The 24,898-nt window shown below is 40.0% G+C and overlaps 2 protein-coding genes across 16 annotated transcripts in view; one reads left to right on the forward strand and one right to left on the reverse strand.

Moving 5' to 3' along the window:
* Positions 1-7,435: 7,435 nt before the first annotated feature.
* kcnk2b (potassium channel, subfamily K, member 2b) overlaps positions 7,436-24,898 on the reverse strand; it is a 60,811-nt gene continuing 43,348 nt past the window's right edge. Inside the window, exons 5-7 of the mRNA XM_062034384.1 lie at positions 23,540-23,735; positions 19,236-19,378; positions 7,436-8,211 (exon numbers count right to left, since the gene is read on the reverse strand). Coding sequence (XP_061890368.1) covers positions 7,855-8,211; positions 19,236-19,378; positions 23,540-23,735 — 696 coding nt within the window. The 3' untranslated portion in view covers positions 7,436-7,854. The remainder of the gene's footprint in view (positions 8,212-19,235; positions 19,379-23,539; positions 23,736-24,898) is intronic.
* Positions 18,419-24,898, forward strand: part of LOC133640772 (fibrinogen-like protein 1) — a 201,189-nt gene continuing 194,709 nt past the window's right edge. For 13 of the 15 annotated variants that reach the window (XM_062034369.1, XM_062034373.1, XM_062034378.1 and 10 more), the window contains exons 1-2: positions 18,422-19,037; positions 19,247-19,404. The gene's annotated coding sequence lies outside the window, so the exon portion shown is untranslated. Of the gene's footprint in view, positions 19,038-19,246; positions 19,405-24,898 lie in introns of all 15 variants that reach the window. The other 2 variants (XM_062034382.1, XM_062034381.1) reach the window with 2 other exon arrangements.

Consider the following 24,898-nt stretch of genomic DNA (forward strand, 5'->3'; position numbering starts at 1 on the left):
CACACACACAAGTTTATGCAAGGCATACTTGGTCAAAAGCCATACAGGTCACACTGAGGGTAGCCGTATAAACAACTTTAACACTGTTACAAATATGCGCCACACTGTGAACCCACACCAAAAAAGAATGACAAACACATTTCGGGAGAACATCCGCACCGTAACACAACAGAACAAATACCCAGAACCCCTTGCAGCACTAACTCTTCCGGGACGCGACAATATACACCCCTCACTACCCCCTCCACCACCACCCCCCAAGATTTTGCATATTTTGTGTGTTTGCCATAAAAAAACTTTTTTTTTTTGACAAAAAAGGGCGGAATACAAACAAAGAAAAAAACAACATAAAAAAAAACTAAAACATTTTGAAATGAGGAATAGATGTGAAGTTGATGTAGACTCCAGAGATTTAAGCATTAAATATAAAATGTATGTATGCTCTGGCACACCATTGACATCATTTCATGACCCAAGCAAAACACTTTTTACACTTTTATACTGAAATAAATACACCTACAACTTATTAAATAAAAACATAGACAAATTTACCAGCAGCGGTAAAGTTTAGATCCATGAAGGAAAGAAGGAAGTGAATGAATGTTTATAACTGAATACATTTACATATGTATACACATTTGTTTTCTTTTTTTTATTATTTCTTTTAATGAATGAAGTAACGTTTATGACAACCTTTTTCCAAAACACAATATAGAATGTGAGATATAACAGGATAATGCATACGTTTGTCATTTGTTTTCAAAACGCTTACAAAAAAGTGGGACCCCAAAAATTTACTATGGGACCCCATTTTTATGACTTGATTGGGTCCCTGGGACCCCATTTTGAAAATTCCTAGCGCCAACACTGAGGAGAAAACAGAGGAGAAAAAATGCTTTATTTAAATAAATATATTATTTATAAAGCAAGTTGGAGTATCATTGGCAAATGTTCACCTAGTCCCAGCCTTGGCACGCATATATGTGTCCTCTTTTTGGGGTTTCACAATATGGTCAGTCTAATTATTTACATTTAGGTTATTTGTGTTTTACACTTAACATTAGGGTGTCCCGATCCAATATGGATAAGGGATATTGGTGTGATATCAGCAAAAAATAAAAAATATTTGGTGATATCAGATTGCATGTACAAAACCCAAAAGCAGTGAAGTTGGCATGTTGTGTAAATGGTAAATAAAAACAGAATACAATGATTTGCAAATTATTTTCAACTTATATTCAATTGGATAGACTGCAAAGACAAGATATTTAATGTTCTAACTGGGGAACTTTGTTATTTTTTGCAAATATTAGCTCCTTTGGAATTTGATGCCTGCAAAATGTTTCAAAAAAGCTGGCACAAGTGGCAGAAAAGACTGAGATAGTTGAGGAATGCTCATCAAGCACTTATTTGGAACATCCCACAGGTGAACAGGCTAATTGGGAACAGGTGGGTGCCATGATTGGGTATAAAAGCAGCTTCCATGAAATGCTCAGTCATTCACAAACAAGGATGTCAATGACATCCTTGTTTGTTCCTTTGTCAACAAATGCGTGAGCAAATTGTTTAAGAACAACATTTCTCAACCAGCCATTGCAAGGAATTCAGGGATTTCACCATCTATGGTCCTTAATATCATCAAAAGGTTCAGGGAATCTGAAGAAATCACTGCACGTAAGCGATGATATTACGGACCTTCGATCTCTCAGGCGGTATTGCATCAAAAAGCGACATCAGTGTGTAAGGGATATCACCACATGGGCTCAGGAACACTTCAGAAAACCACTATCAGTAACTACAGTTGGTCGCTACATCTGTAAGTGCAAGTTAAAACTCGACTATGCAAAGCGAAAGCCATTTATCAACAACACCCAGAAACACTGCCGGCTTCGCTGGGCCCGAGCGCATCTAATATGGACTGATGCAAAGTGGAAAAGTGTTCTGTGGTCTGACGAGTCCACATTTCAAATAGTTTTTGGAAACTGTGGGTTTCATTCGTTTTCAAGGCAAAAGTTTTGTAATATACCAGGATTACAGTCTGTTAAAACATAGTGATGAAAGAGTTCTTCAGAGAAAATGTGTTTTTACTTTGTGTTTATATCCTATTCTAACAAGGTTGCAATCAAAAACACAATGTCATTTTATTTGGAAAAAACTCCCTGGCATATTTCTGGCCCGCTAACCTTTTCATTTCTACTATAATAACTACAACGTTTACTTTTTTGTTGTTGTTTCTTTTGTTCTACAATATGCGGCTGCAAATTTAGGGTTTATTTAGGGTTTAGCGGCTAATGATAAGAATTGGAAAGTTGTAGTTAAACACGATATAGGACAATATTATTGTACACCTATTATTTTTTTTGTATTAAAAGGCTAAAAAAATGATCTCAGTGTATTTATATTTATTTTAAATAATTGTATTGAAGAAAAATGCATGGATCACAATAGATTGTATAAGAGATAAAAGTAATTTTGGAAGAGAAAATCTCTTCTATAAACTGAAATTATAGTCCAAGAAATAAAATCTTGATTTTTATTTATTTTTTAGATATTTTTACATTTTATTTTCAAATGAAGCCATTCAATCCCAAGACTAGTTTTATGTTTTAACTTCTAATTTTAAGTCTCAATTTATGAGAAAACACTTATTAGGATTCGAGATTAAAGTGTATCTTCTCCAAAAAAAGTTTTGACATGATGTAAAGTTGTATTAAAACAAACAAAAAAATAAAGTTATGAGGAAAAAGTCACAATACAAAATATAACGTAAAATAAAGAATAAACTCAATACAACAATTATTTAAATATGGTAAAACAAGAAATTACAAGAACGTCATATTGTAAGTTGTTTTATTACACAAATTACAGTAAAACTTGTAAAAAAATTATTATATTTTTTATTTTAAATTTTAATGATAAAAATAATACAAAGAAAAACTTCCTGAATTACAATACAGTGTGGAATAGACTACAGTAGTTTTATTTCGGAGGTGGGGTAAAACATAATTTATTTCAATGAGTACCGCAAAAATGACAATACTTTGAAAAAACAAAAACTCTTTTGCATATTAAAAATATTTCATTCCAAACCTTTTGAAAAGTTTGTAAAATATAATAGTTGTAATATGAGCACAGAAAAACATGAAATAACATTGCACACATGCATGCAACACAACTCATAACTTAGTGTGGACCTCTAAACTGTGTTCTGTTTGATCATTTTATACAAATTGCACTGTATGTTTGCGCTCATACACATTTGTGGTTAATGGCAACATGTTTTAGATAATAATAATAATAATAATGGCTTCCACACTTAGCAGTATGCTTACATTCAATAAGTGTTCAGAAAAAAAACCCCACACATTCAACATGCCCATAGTGGGGTTTTAAGGAAGGAGAATGTGCACACACTTTGATTTGGTGTGCAGTGTAAACGGGGCCAACATATCAATGCAAGGATCTGCCAATGTGTTTACAGTGGCCAAACTTCCTCCACACAACAGCGTTTTTAGACATTTGCTACGATTGTTCGTCCCACAAGTTTCGAACTGACCTGCGAGGCCAGTATGGTGTCACCAGCTAAATACCCCTGCACTCGTGTGTACAAGTATTTAGTTTTGTACCGCTAATACTGAATGAAACCAGAAGACACTAAGGGGCAATACATTCTCACACACAACCTGTGAAAATGTGCACAAACCGTGTCAGTCACATAATTAGGTATACCTGCAGCTCTCAGTGTGACCAACCACTGCAAACTACAGTCATGCTTATAAGTTGACATACCCTGGGAGAATTGATGATTTATTGGCCATTCTTCAGAGAATATGAATGATAACACAAAAACCTTTCTTCCACTCATGCTGAATGGTTGTGTGACGCTATTTATTGGCAAACAACTGTGTTTACTCTTTTTAAATCCAAATGACAAAAGAAAGTACCCAAATGACCCTGATCAAAAGTTTACATACCCCCAGTGACTTTGACCTGATAACATGCACAAAAGTTGACACAAACAGGTTTTTGAAAAATGGGCTGCATGATCGAGTCGCCAGCCAGAAGAAAGCCATTTCTGCGCAAATGCCACAAAGTGTCCCGCTTACATTACGGCAAACAGCACAGAGACAAGCCTCAAAACTTTTGGAACAAAGTAATTTGGAGTGATGGCTTTCTTCTGGCGACTCGACCATGCAGCCCATTTTTCTTCAAGTGCCTCCTTATTGTGCATCTTGAAACAGCCACACCACAATGTTTCAGAGAGTCCTGTATTTCAGCTGAAGTTATTTGTGGATTTTTCTTTGCATCTCGAACAAATTTTCCTGGCAGTTGTGGCTGAAATATTTGCTGGTCGACCTGAATCCCTCATTTTCCACTTCTTGATCAGCGTTTGAACACTGCTGATTGGCATTCTCAATTCCTTGGATATCGTTTTATACCCCTTTCCTGTTTTATGCAGTTCAATTACCTTTTCTCGCGGATCCTTTGACAATTATTTTGCCTTCCCCATGACTCAGAATCCAGAAACATGTGTGCAGCACTGGATGAAAGATGCAAACGTCTGTCAGAAGCCCAGAAACTCACTGACCTTTTATACACACACATTAATTCATACTTGCCAACCCTCCCGGTTTTACCGGGAGACTCCCGGAATTCAGCGCCTCTCCCGATAACCTCCCGGAAGAAATTTTCTCCCGATAAACTCCCGGAATTCAGCCGGAGCTGGAGGCCACGCCTCCTCCAGCTCCATGCGGACCTGAGTGGGGACAGTCTGTTTTCACGTCCGCTTTCCCACGATATAAACAGCGTGCCTGCCCAATCACGTTATAACTGTAGAATGATCGAGGGCGAGTTCTTGGTTTATGTGGGTTTATTGTTAGGCAGTTTCATTAACGTCCTCCCAGCGCGGTAACAACACACAACAACAGCAGTCACGTTTAGTCTACCGTAAAGCAGTTTGTCTGCCGTAAACAGCAATGTTGTAACACTCTTAAACAGGACAATACTGCCATCTACTGGATAGCCTCCGGAACACTGAAATTCAAGTAATTATTTTATTTATATGTATAATAAAATAAATATATATAGCCAGAATTCACTGAAAGTCAAGTATTTCATATATATATATATATATATATATATATATATATATATATATATATATATATATATATATATATATATATATATATATATATATATATATATATATATATATATATATATAAAATACTCGAGTTGGTGAATTCTAGCTGTAAATATACTCCTCCCCTCTTAACCACGCCCCCCGCCCCCAACCACACCCCCGCCCACTCCCCACCTCCCGGAATCGGAGGTCTCAAGGTTGGCAAGTATGCATTAATAACAAACAAACAGGTCACAGGTGAGGATTGGAACCTTGCTTAGCCATTCAAACCTGTTTGTGTCAACTTTTGTGCATGTTATTAGGTCAAAGTCACTGGGGTGTGTAAACTTTTGATCAGGGTCATTTGGGTACTTTCTTTTGTCATTTTGATTTAAAAAGAGTAAACAAAGTTGTTTGCCAATAAATAGCTTCACACAACCATTAAGCATGAGTGGAAGAAAGTTTTTTGTGTTATCATTCATATTCTCTGAAGAATGGCCAAGAAATCATCAATTCTCCCAGTGTATGTAAACTTATGAGCACGACTGTATACACACTATAATAATAAACAGCTCCATGACAGTGTCAGTCAAAACCCAGGATTTTTACTTTTGGATGTGACTGCAGTCGTACCTAATATTGTGGCTCGTGAGTGTGCGCCAGGCAGGCTGTGATTTGGCCTTTGGACAAATGATTCCTTTGGTATAATGGGAGTGTGGAATATCTTGAAGACTGGTAGCACACACTTGAATCTATTCTATACCTACGACGACGCTCAGGTGACATATGCTTCATGCATTGTGGGCTTTCCAGTAAGGCACACGTGGGGCGGAAAGCCGTTTGTCAGTCAAGGAACAAAAAAAACCTGTCAACATTCATCTTCATCAGCCGGAGGCATGTTAATGCACGGAGTAAAAAGTAGCAAAGATAGAACCAACACATTCTTCCTGGTGTTTTTGCACAGATGCATGATGGCGTGGAGAGCGGAGGATCCACTGATATATCTGATGCAGATGTCAGGGTCTCTGGTAAATCTGTAGTAGATGAGCACAATCACATCTATTGCTTCCTAGATTTACCAATGCATTTTCCCACCCGCCATTTCTTGCATCCGAAAACAATCTCCCCCCCCGAACAAGCTTCACATTTGTCTCAGTCATTAACACAGTCAATGAGGGTGTAGTTCTCACCAGGATGTAGTAGGATTACAATACTTTTTTATCACCCAAAATGCACTCCATGTTTACGCAGCAGCCATGTTTGTGGAGTGTGTTGTTTTTTTGATGGTTGCATTACGGTGGCCGACAAGGGGCAGACCCACAACGGCGTGGTGGTGCGTCTGACTGGCACACAAATATGAATCCACAGATCACTGTGAAAAAAAAATGCCCTTCTTAAAAAGAGTTTGAAAAATTCATACAAGTTATTTTTGCTTTTGATGAGCAAAAAAAACAAAATTGCCGATGGAAGAAGTCCAAATTGTCTTGGTAAGATTTCTTGAAATAAGATGATTATATTTAATCTTTAAAAACTCAAAAGTGATCAGTTTAAATGTGCTATCAGTTATACTTACTCATGTTGTAAGTTATAGCATGTTTGTGGAATAAGTATGAGCATGTCGGCCATGTTTGTGGAGTAAGTTGGAGCATGTTTGTGGAGTAAGTTGGAGCATGTTTGTGGAGTAAGTTGGGGCATGTTTGTGGAGTAAGTTGGAGCATGTTTGTGGAGTAAGTTGGAGCATGTTTGTGGAGTAAGTTGGAGCATGTTTGTGGAGTAATTTGGAGCATGTTTGTGGAGTAATTTGGAGCATGTTTGTGGAGTAAGTTGGAGCATGTTTGTGGAGTAAGTTGGAGCATGTTTGTGGAGTAATTTGGAGCATGTTTGTGGAGTAATTTGGAGCATGTTTGTGGAGTAAGTTGGAGCATGTTTGTGGAGTAAGTTGGAGCATGTTTGTGGAGTAAGTTGGAGCATGTTTGTGGAGTAATTTGGAGCATGTTTGTGGAGTAAGTTGGAGCATGTTTGTGGAGTAAGTTGGAGCATGTTTGTGGAGTAAGTTGGAGCATGTTTGTGCAGTAAGTTGGAGCAGGTTTGTGCAGTAAGTTGGAGCAGGTTTGTGGAGTAAGTTGGAGCATGTTTGTGGAGTAAGTTGGAGCGTGTTTGTGGAGTAAGTTGGAGCGTGTTTGTGGAGTAAATTGGAGCGTGTTTGTGGAGTAAGTTGGAGCATGTTTGTGGAGTAAGTTGGAGCATGTTTGTGGAGTAAGTTGGAGCATGTTTGTGGAGTAAGTTGGAGCATGTTTGGAGTAAGTTGGGGCATGTTTGTGGAGTAAGTTGGAGCATGTTTGTGGAGTAAGTTGGAGCATGTTTGTGGAGTAAGTTGGGGCATGTTTGTGGAGTAAGTTGGAGCATGTTTGTGGAGTAAGTTGGAGCATGTTTGTGGAGTAAATTGGAGCATGTTTGTGGAGTAAGTTGGAGCATGTTGGCCATGTTTGTGTATTGCGTAGCAGCATGTCCACCATTGAGTATAATAAAGCATGTCGGCCATGCTTGTGGAGTTTTTCAGGATGTTGGTCATTTTGCATGACTTCTTACTAAATTCTAATGAGAACACGATGACGGTGATGACCATGTTGGCACAGACATGATGAATTTATGTTTAAGACAATCTGAAGGTTCAGTCTAAACGAACGTGCATTCAAGTGTGCATGAAGATGTTTGGCTGGTTTTTCCCCTCATTTGGGGTTTTCACTGACTCCAATATCCCGCCTGTCGGCAAAATCCGGGCTGAGGCCGTTCAGGAAGAGGCTGCCATTCCTGGTCAGGGCCCCCGGGACGGGGCCGAGGGAGAGAGTCAAGTTGGAGTACGCCTCCCTGTCCTCGCCAAAGTTGGCCGACAATGTCCGCTTGCCCGGCGTCATTTGCGGGTTCATGGAGGCGTTGATGCCGAGCTCGGACGACAGTTTGCGCTTAATGGACGCGGCACGTTGGAACCTGTCATAGATGTCCACGCTGAGTCGCCTTCGGGTCTCTTTGAACTCCGCTGACACGTTCGCCGTCCACTCTGCGGCGTGAGCACGAAACTCGCCAACCTGGAGCGACAGATTGAAGAATTTAGTATGACGTCATACAAAGAAGTTACCTTGTAGCAAGAACTAAAACACTACACACAGGAAGACACCAAAAAACTCCAAATAAGTCACAGCGTGATGTGACAGTATTTTGAGACAAGAGCTATAGTCATGCATGCTTGGTTATGGTATGAATTCTTATCCAACACTTGCGAGAACTACTTTTTATTGTCAATATCACCTGCTGAGTTTAATTTTTTAATGTTTTCTGCTGGTGGTGTCCCTCCGCATTTTTTCAATGAAAAAAATGTGCCTTGTCTCAAAAAAAAGTTGAAAAACACTGCAAAAAGTCAGTGTTCAAAAACAAGAACAAAAAATACAAAAATGAGGGGTATTTTATTTGAACTAAGCAAAATTATCTGCCAATAGAACAAGAAAATTTGGCTTGTCAAGACTTTCCAAAACAAGTAAAATTGGCTAACCTATTTTTATTTTATTTTTTTTAGTCTATTTATACCTGCATTGTCCTTTCCATCCTTACACTTTCCATCATTGTAACTGAGCTACTGTGTTGAACAATTTCCCTTGTGGATCATTAAAGTTTGTCTAAGTCTAAGTCTAAGAACCCAAAAATACCTTAAAGCAGTGGTTCTCAAACTTTTTTGTCATCCCCCACTTTGGACAAGGGGGAGTTTTCAAGCCCCACCTGCCCCCATCGCCCCAACAGAATGCTAATGCCAAGCTTAACATTTTCAAATTTATTGAACATCAAGTAACATCAAGTTGTATACATTCAAACTCAATAACATAAAATAACATCAAGTTCAATAATAAATAAAATAACTGTGCAGCTGTGGTATAACTTGCATCAAGTTCAATAATAAATAAAATAACTTGCATCAAGTTCAATAATAAATAAAACAAAAGTGTTATAACTTGCATCAAGTTCAATAATAAATCAAATAAAAGTGTTATAACTTGCATCAAGTTCAATTATAAATAAAATAAAAGTGTTATAAGTTGCATCAAGTTCAATAAATCAAATAACTTGCATCAAGTTCAATAATAAATAAAAGTGCCACTTTGCAATCTTTGCAAAAAAAAAAGGAGGAGCTATGCATTTGGCAAGACAGGGTTAGTGAACATGAGTTTTACAGTACTCCAGCATTAGTAGCTGCAATGAGCCTGTTTTGCACTGCACAGCTTTTCAAATCGGGGTTGCAGGCTTGACACTGCCACTGCTAAGTCATGCTCAATGTTCAGCTGAGACCTGTACTTCGTTTTGAGTGAAGCAACAGCTGAAAAGCCTATCTCACACAGATAAGATGTGGCAAAGGGGAGAAGAATGGACACAGCTCTCTGCCCGATGAGTGGATGATTAGCCTGCTATACATCCGCGCGAAAGTTTGTTCCGCTTAGCCCCGCCCCCATTAGTTACTGTTGCTATGTCTGTCAAACTTTCGCTCCTACCTAGAAATTTAAAGCCTACAGGAAAAATAAGTAATTTACATTTATTTATATAGCGGATTTCACAGACAGAATCACAAAGTGATTTACAGTGTGTATAGAAAATGAAAGCATAGTAAAAAAAAAAATCTAAGAATATAATAATTTAAAAAAAAATGTAAAGTGAAATTTCCTCCCGTTCCTCGCGCCCCACCTGTCATGTCTCTATTCCCCACCAGTGGGGCACGCCCCACACTTTGAGAAATGCTGCCTTAAAGTAAGTATATTCTCACTAATAACAAGTGTACTACTATATGAGTATGCATTTTCTATTGTTTCATTGAAAATAAAACAGCAAAGTCCATTTGGCTGTCATCTGTTTTAATTATGAGACACAATTGTGTCAAAATCATGATTTTTATTTTTCATGCTTGAAATAAGAAATGATTACTTTAAAAAAAAGTAGTTTTATACTTGTGAGTGTTGATGACACAGCTTTGCAACAGTTGATATTCTAGTTTCAAGCATGTTTTACTCAATATAGGTCATCAAATCTCAGCAACAAGCTGTAATATCTTACTGAGATCATTTAGGACCAAAACACTTAAAACAAGTAAAATACTCTAATATAAAATCTGCTTAGTTATAAGAATTATCTTATCAGACAGAAAATAAGCAAATATCACCCTTAGAGATATTTCATCTTACTTAGATTTCAGTTTTTGCAGTGTAGCACTGACCATTCAATGGGAACAATACTTTTATATACTGTAAATGTTGAATTAGAGGAAAACATTTCACAAATTTAGGTTAAAAAAACAGTTTCAAGGCCCGAGACCAACCAAAGTAAAAAATTGTGTACTGTGCATTTTATTATCGCATTCATCGCTGCATTTGATATGATAGTCCCTGACAGGCATGGGTGGGAGAAAAAAATCAATATTGATTGCCACCTTGCATCGGGTCTCTCTGGGCTGTTTGTTTATTTATGAGGCTGTGAAGTGCGTGCTTGGTTAAAGCTGCAGTGCATTTAAGCGAGAACGTATGTTTCTCTCTGTAACACACACACACACACACACACACACACACACACACACACACACACACACAACAGTGCACTTCCGCCTCCTCTTTCTCACTTTCACCGTCTGTCTGCCCATCTTGCAAATCTTTTAAGTCCCTGCAGTATTCACAGTATGTGCTGTACTGTACCCTAATTGTAGGCTCTTTTCCCAGTGGGTGGTAGTGTAGGGAGTACCCTGTACATTAAGGCAACACGTGTGTATGCTTTATGCAAGCCATGTGCTGTGCTCTCTCCAACCATTTTACATGCAATTAAATAATGAAGCTGACAGATGATTACTCTGATTATCTTGTGAGGGAAAAGCACATGTCGACGAAGGCTTCTTGAACTTGCAATTAAAAAGCAACATTATGGAATAATTGCACACCATCTGGCAACTTTGACCTTCTTGCATGAATAGAACGCGGTTCAGTCTAATTTGTGTGTTTGTAGCAGCTGTGATGATCAACAGGCTTTGCTCTCTCGACACAAGACTGGGATGAGTTTGTTACACTGCAAAAACTGAAATCTAAGTAAGATGAAATATCTCTAAGGGTGATATATGCTTATTTTCTGTCTGATAAGATCATTCTTATAACTAAGCAGATTTTATGTTAGAGTATTTTACTTGTTTTAAGTGTTTTGGTCCTAATTGATCTCAGTAAGATATTACAGCTTGTTGCTGAGATTTGATGACCTATATTGAGTAAAACATGCTTGAAACTAGAATATCAGCTGTTGCAAAGCTGTGTCATCAACACTCACAAGTATAAAACTACTTTTTTAAAGTCATCATTTCTTATTTCAAGCATGTAAAAAAAAAAAATCATGACTTTGACACAATTGTCTCATAATTAAAACAGATGACAGCCAAATGGACTTTGCTGTTTTATTTTCAATGAAACAATAGAAAATACGTACTCATATAGTAGTACAGTTGGCACAGTACAGTAAACTGACAGTTCATATTTAAACATTTAACAATTTTGAACAGAAATAGTTCATGCACATTCAGATAAATTCTTCCAAGTTACAATTAAAAACATTTTGGCCAGGGGCCGGGCTGTATATATGCGCACTAATTGACTGAAAGAGCACGCACTTGGCGCGATGATGTCATGTTATCCATGGAAAAATGCATTTTTAGACAATGTGATTTGCCTGAGCGGCTAGGACACCCCGAGAGTAACAAGCGGTTGTCTTGTTGCCTTTCCATTAAGAACAATAAATTAGATTTTAGTACAAGTAAATGTAATGCCCAGCGCATATCATTATGTCAAGATAGTGTCACTAGCATTTACTTAATTTAAGAATATTTTTCAACATTTGAGCAAAAAGGTCTCTTTTTTTTTTTCTACCAAGAAAAGTGCACTTGTTATTACTGAGAAAATACTTATTTTAAGGTATTTTTGGGTTCATTGAAGTTAGCTAATTTGACTTGTTTTGAAAAGTCTTGACAAGCCAAATTTTTTTGTTCTATTGGCAGATAATTTTGCTTAGTTCAAATAAAATACCCCACATTTTTGTATTTTTTTTCCTTGTTTTTGAACACTGACTTTTTGCAGTGTAGGAAATGTTACGTCGTCACATTACGAGAAATGTCCCCGCTTTACGAATTGAGTTTTACTCCGATATATTATAATACAAAAAGTCACGTTCCAATGTTGCAAGTCATGTTTTATGAGGAAAAAGTTGTAATTCTGGGAGACTTTTACTTTCAATAAAAAAAAAAGTTTAATTAATTAAATTGAAGTTAGTAATTTTTACGAGGAAAGACACTTGTTTTACTATTATAAATACAAACAAAGTTATTATACAAAAACATGTCCTAATTTTATGTAAAAAAGAGACTAATATTAAAAGAGAAATGTATTGAAAATAAAATATAAAATATACAGTCATCCCTCGCCACATCGTGCTTCAAATACTGCGGCTTCACCACATCGCAGGTTTTTTCGGGATATATATACCGTATTTTTCTGAGTATAAGTCGCTCCGGAGTATAAGTCGCACCGGCCGAAAATGCATAATAAAGAAGGAAAAAAACATATATAAGTCGCACTGGAGTATAAGTCGCATTTTTGGGGGAAATGTATTTGATAAAAGCCAACACCAAGAATAGACATTGGAAAGGCAATTTAAAATAAATAAAGAATAGTGAACAACAGGCTGAATAAGTGTACGTTATATGAGGCATAAATAACCAACTGAGAACGTGCCTGGTATGTTAACGTAACATATTATGGTAAGAGTCATTCAAATATTATTTGATATTTCACGGTAATGTGTTAATAATTTCACACTTAAGTCGCTCCAGAGTATAAGTCGCACCCCCGGCCAAACTATGAAAAAAACTGCGACTTATAGTCGGTATATACATATAAATATATATATATAGTGTATATATATATATATATACACTATATATATATATATACACACTATATTAGGTCCTGGGCATGACGTTAAAGTGCATCCGGCAGTGGAGGCTCCTCTATGGGGTCTTGGGGCACTAGGAGGTTAACCCCTTTACTACTGTTACCCCAGGTGGCCCTTGGCAAAGGCCTAGTACCTGACTGCCCCCTAGCCAGGGATACGGTGAAGACCTCAACGGCGGCAGATTTAAGAACTACCACAACGGCTGCGATGGCGGAAGAAGGCTGCAGCAGAAAAGGGTCCCCAGTCGTCTTGGACTCCACGCCACTGGACCCTGACCCGATTTTGTCAAGGATGGTGTGACGACTGTCTGTGCACCAGTCTCCCCACGTCAAACTAAGTCACGCACAGGCATCCTCCATAAAGGGATACACCCCTACCAGGAGGATCATCATACTCGTTCGAGGGACCGCCGATGATGATACACTATATTGCCAAAAGTATATTGGCCACCTGCCTGTACTCACATGTGAACTTGAAGTGCCATCCCATGGAATTGTCCAAAATGTTTTGGTATCCTGGAGCATTCGAAGTTTCTTTCACTGGAACTAAGGGGCCAAGCCCAACGCCTGAAAAACAACCCCACACCATAATTCCTCCTCCACCAAATTTCACACTGGGCACAATGCAGTCCGAAATGTAGCGTTCTCCTCCTGGCAACCTCCGACCCCAGACTGGTCCATCAGATTGCCAGATGGAAAAGTGTGACTTATCAGTCCAGAGAAGGCGTCTCCACTGCTCTAGAGTCCAGTGGCGACGTCCTTTACACCACTGCATCCCACGCTCTGCATTGGACTTGGTGATGTATGGCTTAGATGCAGCCGCCGGCCATGGAAACCCATTCCATGAAGCTCTCTGCGTACTGTACGTGGGCTAATTGGGAGGTCACATGAAGTTTGGAGCTCTGTAGCAACTGACTGTGCAGAAAGTCTTTGCACTATGCTGACCCCTCTCTGTCAGTTTACGTGGCCTACCACTTGGTGGCTGAGTTGCTGTTGTTCCCAAACTCTTCACTTTTCTTATAATAAAGTCAACTTTGGAATATTTAGGAGCGAGGAAATTTCACGACTGGATTTGTTGCACAGGTGGCATCCTATGACAGTTCCACGCTGGGATTCACTGAGAGCGGCCCATTCTTTCACAAATGTTTGTAGAAACAGTCTCCATGCCTAAGTGCTTGATTTGATACACCGGGCCAAGTGATTAGGACACCTGATTCTCATCATTTGGATGGGTGGCCAAATACTTTTGGCAATATAGTGTATATATATGTGTATATATATATATATATATATATATATATATATATATATATATATATATATATATATATATATAGATGTTATGTCAGGAAAAAACACTGAGGCTATTTCATCCCTACAAGCCTGTTTCGCAGGTTTCCCTGCTATTCAGGGAAACCTGAATAGCAGGTCACTATTTATTATATAGTGTCTGTGGTTGTTACATATATAAAGGGTACATTACATGGGGGTGTGGCCATTGTTACACAGTAGTGCCGGGACCAGTTTGTTGCATTTGTTTAATGTGGACATGCTGGGGTGGTATATAATAAAAAAAATTATTTCAGGCACGGGTTACACATTTTAGTTGCTTTAGTGAGCTCGATGCGACAATTTGCCATGTAATAGCGTTATCAATTTTATTGTCTTTAAGAGTCCATATGTATTTGCTCAGCTCTGTAGAGTTCCTGAGTTGGGGCCTACAGAATGATGCTGTGTGGTTCAGTGACGTGCGGTGAGGTTTATGTCTGGTGAGGCACTGACTTCATCACAGTCAGATTTACAAACATATGAACCCTAAAGAGTATCTTATTCACCATTTGATTGGCAGCAGTTAATGGGTTATGTTTAAAAGCTCATACCAGCATTCTTCCCTGCTTGGCACTCAGCATCAAGGGTTGTAATTGGGGGTTAAATCACCAAAAATTATTCCCGGGTGCGGCGCCGCTGCTGCCCACTGCTCCCCTCACCTCCCAGGGGGTGATCAAGGGGATGGGTCAAATGCAGAGGACAAATTTCACCACACCTAGTGTGTGTGTGACAATCATTGGTACTTTAACTTAACTTTAACTTTACACATACAAACTGTAGCACACAAAAAAGCATATTTAATTTTAAAAAAACGTTATTATGGTCCTACCTTGACTTATAAATGAAGTCCATGCCCCTCTGTTGTTCTGGATTAATGCACTCCCGCCGTAGAATGCACCCCCTGACGGGAGTGTTATATCAACTAAAGCCCACACTTAAACTTTCCACGTGCAAGATTGAATCTATTTAAAAAAGTTATTTAATAAGAGCCAAAAAGTGCAAAAACAATAATGTTCGTGTTGGAGGAGTTGTGAATGAATGAAATATGAAATCCGTGCTGCAGTCTACAGGTGTACCTAATGTTGTGGCCCTGCGGTCATTCACAACTCCTCCAACACGAACATTATTGTTTTTGCACTTTTTGGGTTCTTATTAAATAACTTTTTTAAATAGTGTAACCGAGGGTTTATAAATGTCGCATATACTGTATGAAACCACAAAATAATAAACACGGAGGCTACAGTTTACACGAGGACCACTTTATTTACCTTCTTTCAAAAACCTCCGCTCCACTCCAACGTGTCATAACTTCCGCTCTTAGCGCCTTCAAAATAAGAGCGCAAGGCATATACTGTATAACAGCGTGTAACAGGAATTAACATCACAAAGAGGAAAGCCCATAGAAATAGGTTACAATAGATTCAATCTTGCACGTGGAAAGTTTAAGTGTGGGCTTTAGTTGATATAACATGCACCCCCCCCCTCCCCCCCGTTTTCTACGGCGGGGGTGCACCGGCACAAGGAGGCGGGATTACTGCGAGGCGAGCCTCAGCCAGTGTGTCTTCGCAGCAGTTTTATGATCGCTCAGCACAAGAAATACTTACACACATACAGTTGTTGACAAAATACACTGTACATTATATACCTCAGCTAACTAAACTATGGAAATGTATAATATAGTTCATATAGCAATACGGTCTCACTGCACAGCAGGCCAGCAGTTAGCCGAGTCCGCAATCCATGTTGAGGCACAACGCAGTGACGTGCTGCTGACCGTCTCTTCTCAGTATTTGAACGGCAAATGTGAAAATTCATCGATTTTGAATAAAAATTATCTAAAACTGGTGAAGTTAAATGGAAAATAACTTTATAGTATAATCACTGGATACATATAACAATTTAGTTAATTTTTTTTCTTTTTACATTTTTTTTCTTTCCATGATGGCAGGTAAAGCCCCGCCTCACCTGCCTCCCCTGACTGCACGTCACTGGTGTGGTTGTTATAACGGGTTTTAAAGGTGTTTTCTGTGAGTCCAATATATATCGCTGTGTTTGAGATGTCCTTGCGGGAGACGCTGGCTTGGTAAACAACTGATGTTTTTAAACAGTTTCCGTTAAGTGGGCAGTTAAGCCTTTGTTGTCTGTGTGTGCTCAGAATCTTTTTGTTGTGTGAGTCAATGGTTTGTTTGATATTCGTCATGCAGCCGTAGCTAAGGTTCAAGGTGATTACTGTTGAATATCTTCCTTAGTGCATGTTTTTTGGGGGAAGTGCTTGTCAATGATGGCAAGAAATTTGTGTCCGATATTCGTACTGACATTCTTGCTGAATGGGGGTGGGTTATACCAAAGTATGTTGTCCCGTTTCCTGGTTTTTGTTGTTTTAGTTGCTGGTGGGTCGTATTGAAGGGTGTGTTGGTATCCACTTTCGTTGAGTGCTTTTTGCTATGGAGGCGTTGCTTGGTTGAATGATTCCCTGTCTGCTGTCATGGTGTACATATTGTAATGTGGTGTCGGGCTTTGTAAATGGCCGGTATGTGTTGTTGTTTAGGTTGAGTGTTACATCCAGGAAGTTTACAGGGTTTTTTCCTGACCTACCGTATATTCCGCTCTACCCCCGTATTGAGCACTGTATAACGGATAAACCACAGTAACCTCGACTAATATATATATATTTATTTTTCATTTTTCATAAAATAGCTAAATGAACTAAAAATATCAATACTACAGATGTATTGGCCACAAGAGGAGACCAAACCAATCATAGTGCGCTATTCAGTATCGTGACTACTGATTGGCTCAGCCTCAGGCAGTATTACTACTGTATATTGGATTAAAAGAGTGTAAAGGTGACTAAAGGGTTTTATTTCCTGTCCAGAGGGCTCTTAGACTGTTGGAAAACCTATTTAGAAGGTAGCCAACAGATTTTTTTATGCCGTAGCTACGAAAATTATTGGATTTAAAATTAATGATTGGTCATGTACCAATTAACAGTGATAAACCAGGGACAACTGTAGTAAAATATGTAATAATAAAATAAAATATGTTTGCAAAGAAAAAATAATATAGGAGAAATAGTCATACTAAGTGAAGTGATTTATTTCTATATAGCGCTTTTCTCTAGTGACTCAAAGCGCTTTACATAATGAAACCCATCCATCCATCTTCTTCCGCTTATCCGAGGTCGGGTCGCGGGGGCAGCAGCCTAAGCAGGGAAGCCCAGACTTCCCTCTCCCCAGCCACTTCGTCCAGCTCTTCCCGAGGGATCCCGAAGCGTTCCCAGGCCAGTCGGGAAACAGTCTTCCCAACGTGTCCTGGGTCTTTCCCGTGGCCTCTTACTGGTCGGGTTGTGCCCTAAACACCTCCCTAGGGAGACGTTCGGGTGGCATCCTGACCAGATGCCCGAACCACCTCATCTGGCTCCTCTCCATGTGGAGGAGCAGCGGCTTTACTTTGAGCTCCCCCCGGATGACAAAGCTTCTCACCCTATCTCTAAGGGAGAGCCCCGCCACCCGGCGGAGAAAACTCATTTGGGCCGCTTGTACCCGTGATCTTGTCCTTTCGGTCATAACCCAAAGCTCATGACCATAGGTGAGGATGGGAACGTAGATCGACCGGTAAATTGAGAGCTTTGCCTTCCGGCTCAGCTCCTTCTTCACCACAACGGATCGATACAGCGTCCGCATTACTGAAGACGCCGCACCGATCCGCCTGTCCATCTCACGATCCACTCTTCCCTCACTCATGAACAAGACTCCGAGGTACTTGAACTCCTCCACTTGGGGCAGGGTCTCCTCCCCAACCCGGAGATGGCACTCCACCCTTTTCCGGGCGAGAACCATGGACTCGGACTTGGAGGTGCTGATTCTCATCCCAGTCGCTTCACACTCAGCTGCGAACCGATCCAGTGAGAGCTGAAGATCCTGGCCAGTTGAAGCCATCAGGACCACATCATCTGCAAAAAGCAGAGACCTAGTCCTGCAGCCACCAAACCGGATCCCCTCAACGCCCTGACTGCGCCTAGAAATTCTGTCCATAAAAGTTATGAACAGAATCGGTGACAAAGGGCAGCCTTGGTGGAGTCCAACCCTCACTGGAAACGTGTCCGACTTACTGCCGGCAATGCGGACCAAGCTCTGACACTGATCATACAGGGAGCGGACCGCCACAATCAGACAGTCCGATACCCCATACTCTCTGAGCACTCCCCACAGGACTTCCCGGGGGACACAGTCAAATGCCTTCTCCAAGTCCACAAAGCACATGTAGACTGGTTGGGCAAACTCCCATGCACCCTCAAGGACCCTGCCGAGAGTATAGAGCAGGTCCACAGTTCCACGACCAGGACGAAAACCACACTGTTCCTCCTGAATCCGAGGTTTGACTATCCGGCGTAGCCTCCTCTCCAGTACACCTGATTAGATCTTACCGGGAAGGCTGAAACCCATTACATTTCAACCAGTGTGGGTGGCACTGGGAGCAGGTGGGTAAAGTGACGAGGATGGCGGAAGCGGGGATCGAACCTGGAACCCTCAAGTTGCTGGCACGGCCGCTCTACCAACCGAGCCCCACAGGTCAGTTGAATGTTTTTAATGGTATTTGTTCGTAACAGTACAGTACTTAAAATGTCAACAACTTTTTTTTTGTTTTGAAAGATGATGTCATTAAAACCTGTTTGTGTTGTTGAACAATTTCAAGTGTAGACCGCCGGTGGGATACATTGTGGCTATTTACAACCATCCATTTATTACCAAAAGCCCGTTTTTCCCTACCTCCTCTTTAGTTTTCTTGGAGATGACTCGAAACCAGTCTCCGATCATGCTGAGAACGGCGGCGAAATAGGCCAGGCCCACCAGGATCCAGAACCACACCACAGGCTTGTAGTACTTCAGGTATTCTGGACTCTCTGACCCACCTGCGGAATCACAGCACAGACCAGACGTAAGTCAGTGTTTCACTTAAACAGCTCTGATTATCCGTCCATTAAGATGTCGGCCACTGAAGTGACTCACCGACAATGACGCAAAGGCCGAGATTTAATGTATTTCAAAGCGGCCGACTCTATGTTTAGTTACTAGGGAGCATAACACCCTGATTAGTTTACTTCTAACGCTCCGTGTTCGCACAGATGCTGCCTGCCCTCTAATCAATAATCATTAGGAAATAATTGGAAAGTGAGCTTTGATGTTTACCATCTGCCTAGTTGTCTGTCAGAACTACCAAGTGGGGAAAAAACCAGAAGAACAAAAGTTATTCAATTAGAAATAGTTGCATTTTTGTATCATTTTATGGATGGACAACATTAAACTACCGTATTCTCCGGACCATAGGGCGCACCGGGTTATAAGGCGCACTGCCGATTAGCGGGTCTATTCAGGTCTATTTTCATACAAAAGGCTCACCGGGTTATAGGGCGTGTTAATTGGTCATATTATGTTTGTTTTTTTTCTAAATCAAAAACCTCGTGGTCTACATTATTTTGCATTGTATTGTGAAACCAAACACCAGGTAATATGTCTTACCTTATACACACACCATAATAATACTGGTATGGTGAAGCACAGTACAATCCATCAAGCGGTGCGGCTTCATAGCTTACCAAAGTCCTACTAAAACATTTTGATAGATTTTTGAGTAATGTTCTATATTTTCAATGGAACATATAAAGTGTTGGTGTCGTTTACTTGAGTCATATTGCCATCATATTGCAGTCTACACATATCTCTTATGTGTGACTGCCATCATAGTGCAGTCTACACGTATCTCTTATGTTTGACTGCCATCTACAGGTCACACCTATCATTTCACCACGTACCAAATAAAATAGCTTCGAGGTCGGTAAGCACAACCAGAATTATTCTGCACATTAGGCGGATTATAGGGCGCATTAAAGGGGTCATATTATTATTATTATTTTTTTCTAAATTGAAAACACTTCCTTGTGGTCTACATTCTTTTGCACAATATTGTGAAACAAAACGGCAGATAATATGTCTTACCTTATACACACACCATAATAATACTGGTATGTTGAAGCACAGTACAATCCATCAAGCGGTGCGGCTTCATAGCTTACCAAAGTCCTACTAAAACATTTTGATAGATTTTTGAGTAATGGAACATATAAAGTGTTGGTGTCGTTTACTTGAGTCATAATTGACATTATATTGCAGTCTACACGTATCTCTTATGTTTGACTGCCATCTACTGGTCACACTTATCATTACACCATGTACCAAATAAAATTGCTTTGAGGTCGGTAAGCGAAACCAGAATGTTCTATATTTTCAATGGAACATATAAAATGTTGGTGATGTTTACTTGAGTCATATTGCCATCATATTGCAGTCTACACATATCTCTTATATGTGACTGCCATCATAGTTCAGTCTACACGTATCTCTTATGTTTGACTGCCATCTACTGGTCACACCTATCATTTCACCATGTACCAAATAAAATAGCTTCGAGGTCGGTAAGCACAACCAGAATTATTCTGCACATTAGGCGCACCAGGTTATAAGGCGCACTGTCGATTAGCAGGCCTATTCAGGTCTATTTGCATACAAAAGGCGCACTGGATTATAGGGCGTATTAAAGGGGTCATATTATTATTATTTTTTTCTAAATTGAAAACACTTCCCTGTGGTCTACATTCTTTTGCACAATATTGCGAAACAAAACGCCAGATATGTCTTACCTTATACACACACCATAATAATACTGGTATGTTGAAGCACAGTACAATCCATCAAGCGGTGTGGCTTCATAGCTTACCAAAGTCCTACTAAAACATTTTCATATATTTTGGGCGCCGTGTGTAATGTTCTATATTTTCAATGGAACGTATAAAATGTTGGTATTGTTTACTTGAGTCATATTGCCATCATATTGCAGTCTACACGTATCTCTTATGTTTGACTGCCATCTACTGGTCACACTTATCATTACAACATGTACCAAATAAAATTGCTTTGAGGTCGGTAAGCGAAACCAGAATGTTCTATATTTTCAATGGAACATATAAAATGTTGGTGTGGTGAAATTATCCTCTGCATTTGACCCATCCCCACAGGGGAGCAGAGAGCAGCAGCGGTGGCCGCGCCCGGGAAATAGTAGTAGGGATGTGACCATAAACGGCAACAATGATAACCGTAGTACAACTACTACCGTATTTTCCGGACCATAGGGCACACTGGTTTATAAGGCGCACTGCCGATGTGCGGGTGTAGTCAGGTTTATTTTCAAGTATAAAGCGATTAAAGATTATAGGGCGCATTAAATGTGTCATATTATTTTATTTTTTTTCTAAATGTAAAAGACTTCCTTGTGGTCTACATAACATGTAATTGTGGTTCTTTGGTCAAAATGTTGCATAGATGATGTTTTACACATCATCTTCAAGCCGCTTTCTGACAGTCGCTTCAGGATGCGCCGTTTTGTGGGCGGTCTTATTTACGTGGCTCACCTTCGGCAGCGTCTTCTCCCCGTCATCTTTGGTGTTGTTTACTGCCATCATATTGCAGTCTACACGTATCTCTTATGTGTGACTGCCATCTACTGGTCACACTTATCATTACACCATGTACCAAATAAAATTGCTTCGAGGTCAGTAAGCACAACCAGAATTATTCCGTACATCCGTATAAGGCGCACTGTCAATTTTTGAAAAAAGGAAAGGATTTTAAGTGCGCCGTATAGTAGGAAAAATGCGGTACTATTATGTTTGCCAAGCGTGACACAAACTCTTCTGGGAGCAGTGCGCCAAAGAAAAGTAAAGTAAAAGTAAAAAGAAAAGTGAAAATAAACATGCAAAAATCAACATTGGTTGGATGACCGCCTAAACGCCGCGGCTATAATCAAGGATGAAGATGGAATATTTGAACACGTGAAAGGATCTACTATTGTATAGACAGTGATAACGAAGCAGCATAGTAATCTCTATATTGAGACTTCCTCCTCTTTTTGTTACAGATGTCCGATAAATACTTTAAAATGTAATATCAGGAATTATCGGTATCGGTTTCAACCTCCCGATTTTCCCGGGAGACTCCCGAATTTCAGTGCCCCTGCCGAAAATCTCCCAGGGCAACCATTCTCCCGATTTCCCCCCGGACAACATTATTGGGGGCGTGCCTTAACGGCACTGCCTTTAGCGTCCTCTACAACCTGTCGTCACGTCCGCTTTTCCTCCATACATATGCGCCTTTTACACACACATAAGTGAATGCAAGGCATACTTGGTCAACAGCCATACAGGTCACACTGAGGGTGGCCGTATAAACAACTTTAACACTGTTACAAATATGCGCCACACTGTGAACCCACACCAAACAAGAATGACAAACACATTTCGGGAGAACATCCGCACCGTAACACAACAGAACAAATACCCAGAACCCCTTGCAGTACTAATTCTTCTAGGACGCTACAATATACACCCCCCTGTTGTAGCTGTTGTTTTGAGGCATGTTTAAAAAAAATAAAAAATAATGCACTTTGTGAAAGTCAAAGTATAGTATTTCCCATAGTTGTAGTGGGTATCAGGATTATCTCAGGGAGAGCATGTCCCAAATTCCATGCTGCTGTTTTGAGGCATGTTAAAAAAATAATGCACTTTGTGACTTCAATAATAAATATGGCAGTGCCATGTTGGCACTTTTTTACATAACTGGAGTTGAAGTTGTTCTCTTAATTTGGAAAACCTTGTTTTTGATTGATTGATGGAAACTTGTATTAGTAGATTGCACAGTACAGTACATATTCCGTACAATTGACCACTAAATGGTAACACCCGAATTAGTTTTTCAACTTGTTTAAGTCGGGGTCCACGTTAATCAATTCATGGTAAAGTTACATTGTTTAATGCATCCAGCGGGGCATCACAACAAAATTAGGCATAATAATGTGTTCATTCCACGACTGTATATATCGGTATCGTTAATTAAGAGTTGGACAATATCGGAATATCGGATATCGGCAAAAAAGCCATTATCGCACATGTCTACTTTTTGTACTTTTTAGTGCAGATGGCAAATGTTAAAAAAAAAAAAAAATCCAAGAAAAATCAATGGACCTTTTTCCCCGGCGACAAAGTCTCCAAAACCGATGGTGGTGAGGGTGATAACCACGAAGTAGATGGACTCCAGCGTGCTCCAGCCCTCGATGTGCTTGAAGATGACAGCTGGCAGCGCCACGAAGATGAGACAGCCAAACAGGATGAAGACCAGCGTGGAGATGACGCGGATCTTTGTCTGGCTGACTTTCCACTTCTGTAGAAAACGTAACAGAGCGCAACACTAGTAAGATACGACTCATGATGAAGATTTAGGACACGCAACGGAATTGGCCTTCATTTTTTGAGAGTTTGGCAACATCAAAAGCCTGCTTATCCATCCAGGCAGCATGATGGATTTTTAGAGGGTGTAGCAGCTTCAGAAAAATAAAGAGTTATAATAATAATAATAATAATAATAATGGATTAGATTTATATAGCGCTTTTCTAGACACTCAAAGCGCTTCACAGAGAAGTGAGAACCCATCCATTGTGGTGGTAAGCTCCATTTGTAACCACAGCTGCCCTGGGGTAGACTGACGGAGGCGAGGCTGCCAGTTTGCGCCTACGGCCCCTCCGACCACCACCCATCATTCATTCATCCACCAGTGTGAGCGGCACTGGGGGCAAGGGTGAAGTGTCCTGCCCAAGGACACAAATTTGGATGTCAAGAGGCGGGGAGCGAACCTGCAACCCTCAGGTTTCTGGCACGGCCGCTCTACCCACTACGCCATGCCGCCCCCAGCTTCAGAAAAATAAAGAGTTACTAAGCTATAACGCCGTTTTTCCATAATTTACTGGTAGAAATCTATTCTTGATACAATCGTAATGTCACGTTTAGGCATCGTTTTGTGACCCCGAGACGCAGAGAAGGTGGCAATGTGCAAGTAAAACGTACTAGGTTAAAGGTGAACAAATGGCAATGTGCAAAAAATCTGACAAAAGCACCAAGAGGTGAAAAAAAGGGAAATAAGTAATAATTACTGTCAGGTTTAAACACCGATGACGTCTACAAGACAAGAAGCAAGGAATTAAACAGAGACAGAATTCAATTTAGCTCAATTGAGGAGAAACGCGTAGACAAAAGATTGTACGCCTCCTCTTTTATTTGGACTTTCCCTGATTACATGGCAACGGCTGTTTTTAAGGGACCGGGGTCGTAAACAGCCATCGCCTTTGGTTACAAAACAGTTCAAAGAAAAGGTGCCTGGAGGGAGGTCAGGCCCTGCCTCCTCTCCGCTTTGTAGATCTCGGGTCAAGACGAAATCTTCCCGTGGATTATAATACATCAAAGAAACCGACACCCTCATGTCGCTCCCCATCCTACACAGTGGAGTTTTACAAGCCTTTTGCTTGGTAGGATCAAAGACAGCTTTTGTC

Source organism: Entelurus aequoreus, linkage group LG23, assembly GCF_033978785.1.
Source record: "Entelurus aequoreus isolate RoL-2023_Sb linkage group LG23, RoL_Eaeq_v1.1, whole genome shotgun sequence".
Taxonomy (NCBI): Eukaryota; Metazoa; Chordata; class Actinopteri; order Syngnathiformes; family Syngnathidae; genus Entelurus; species Entelurus aequoreus.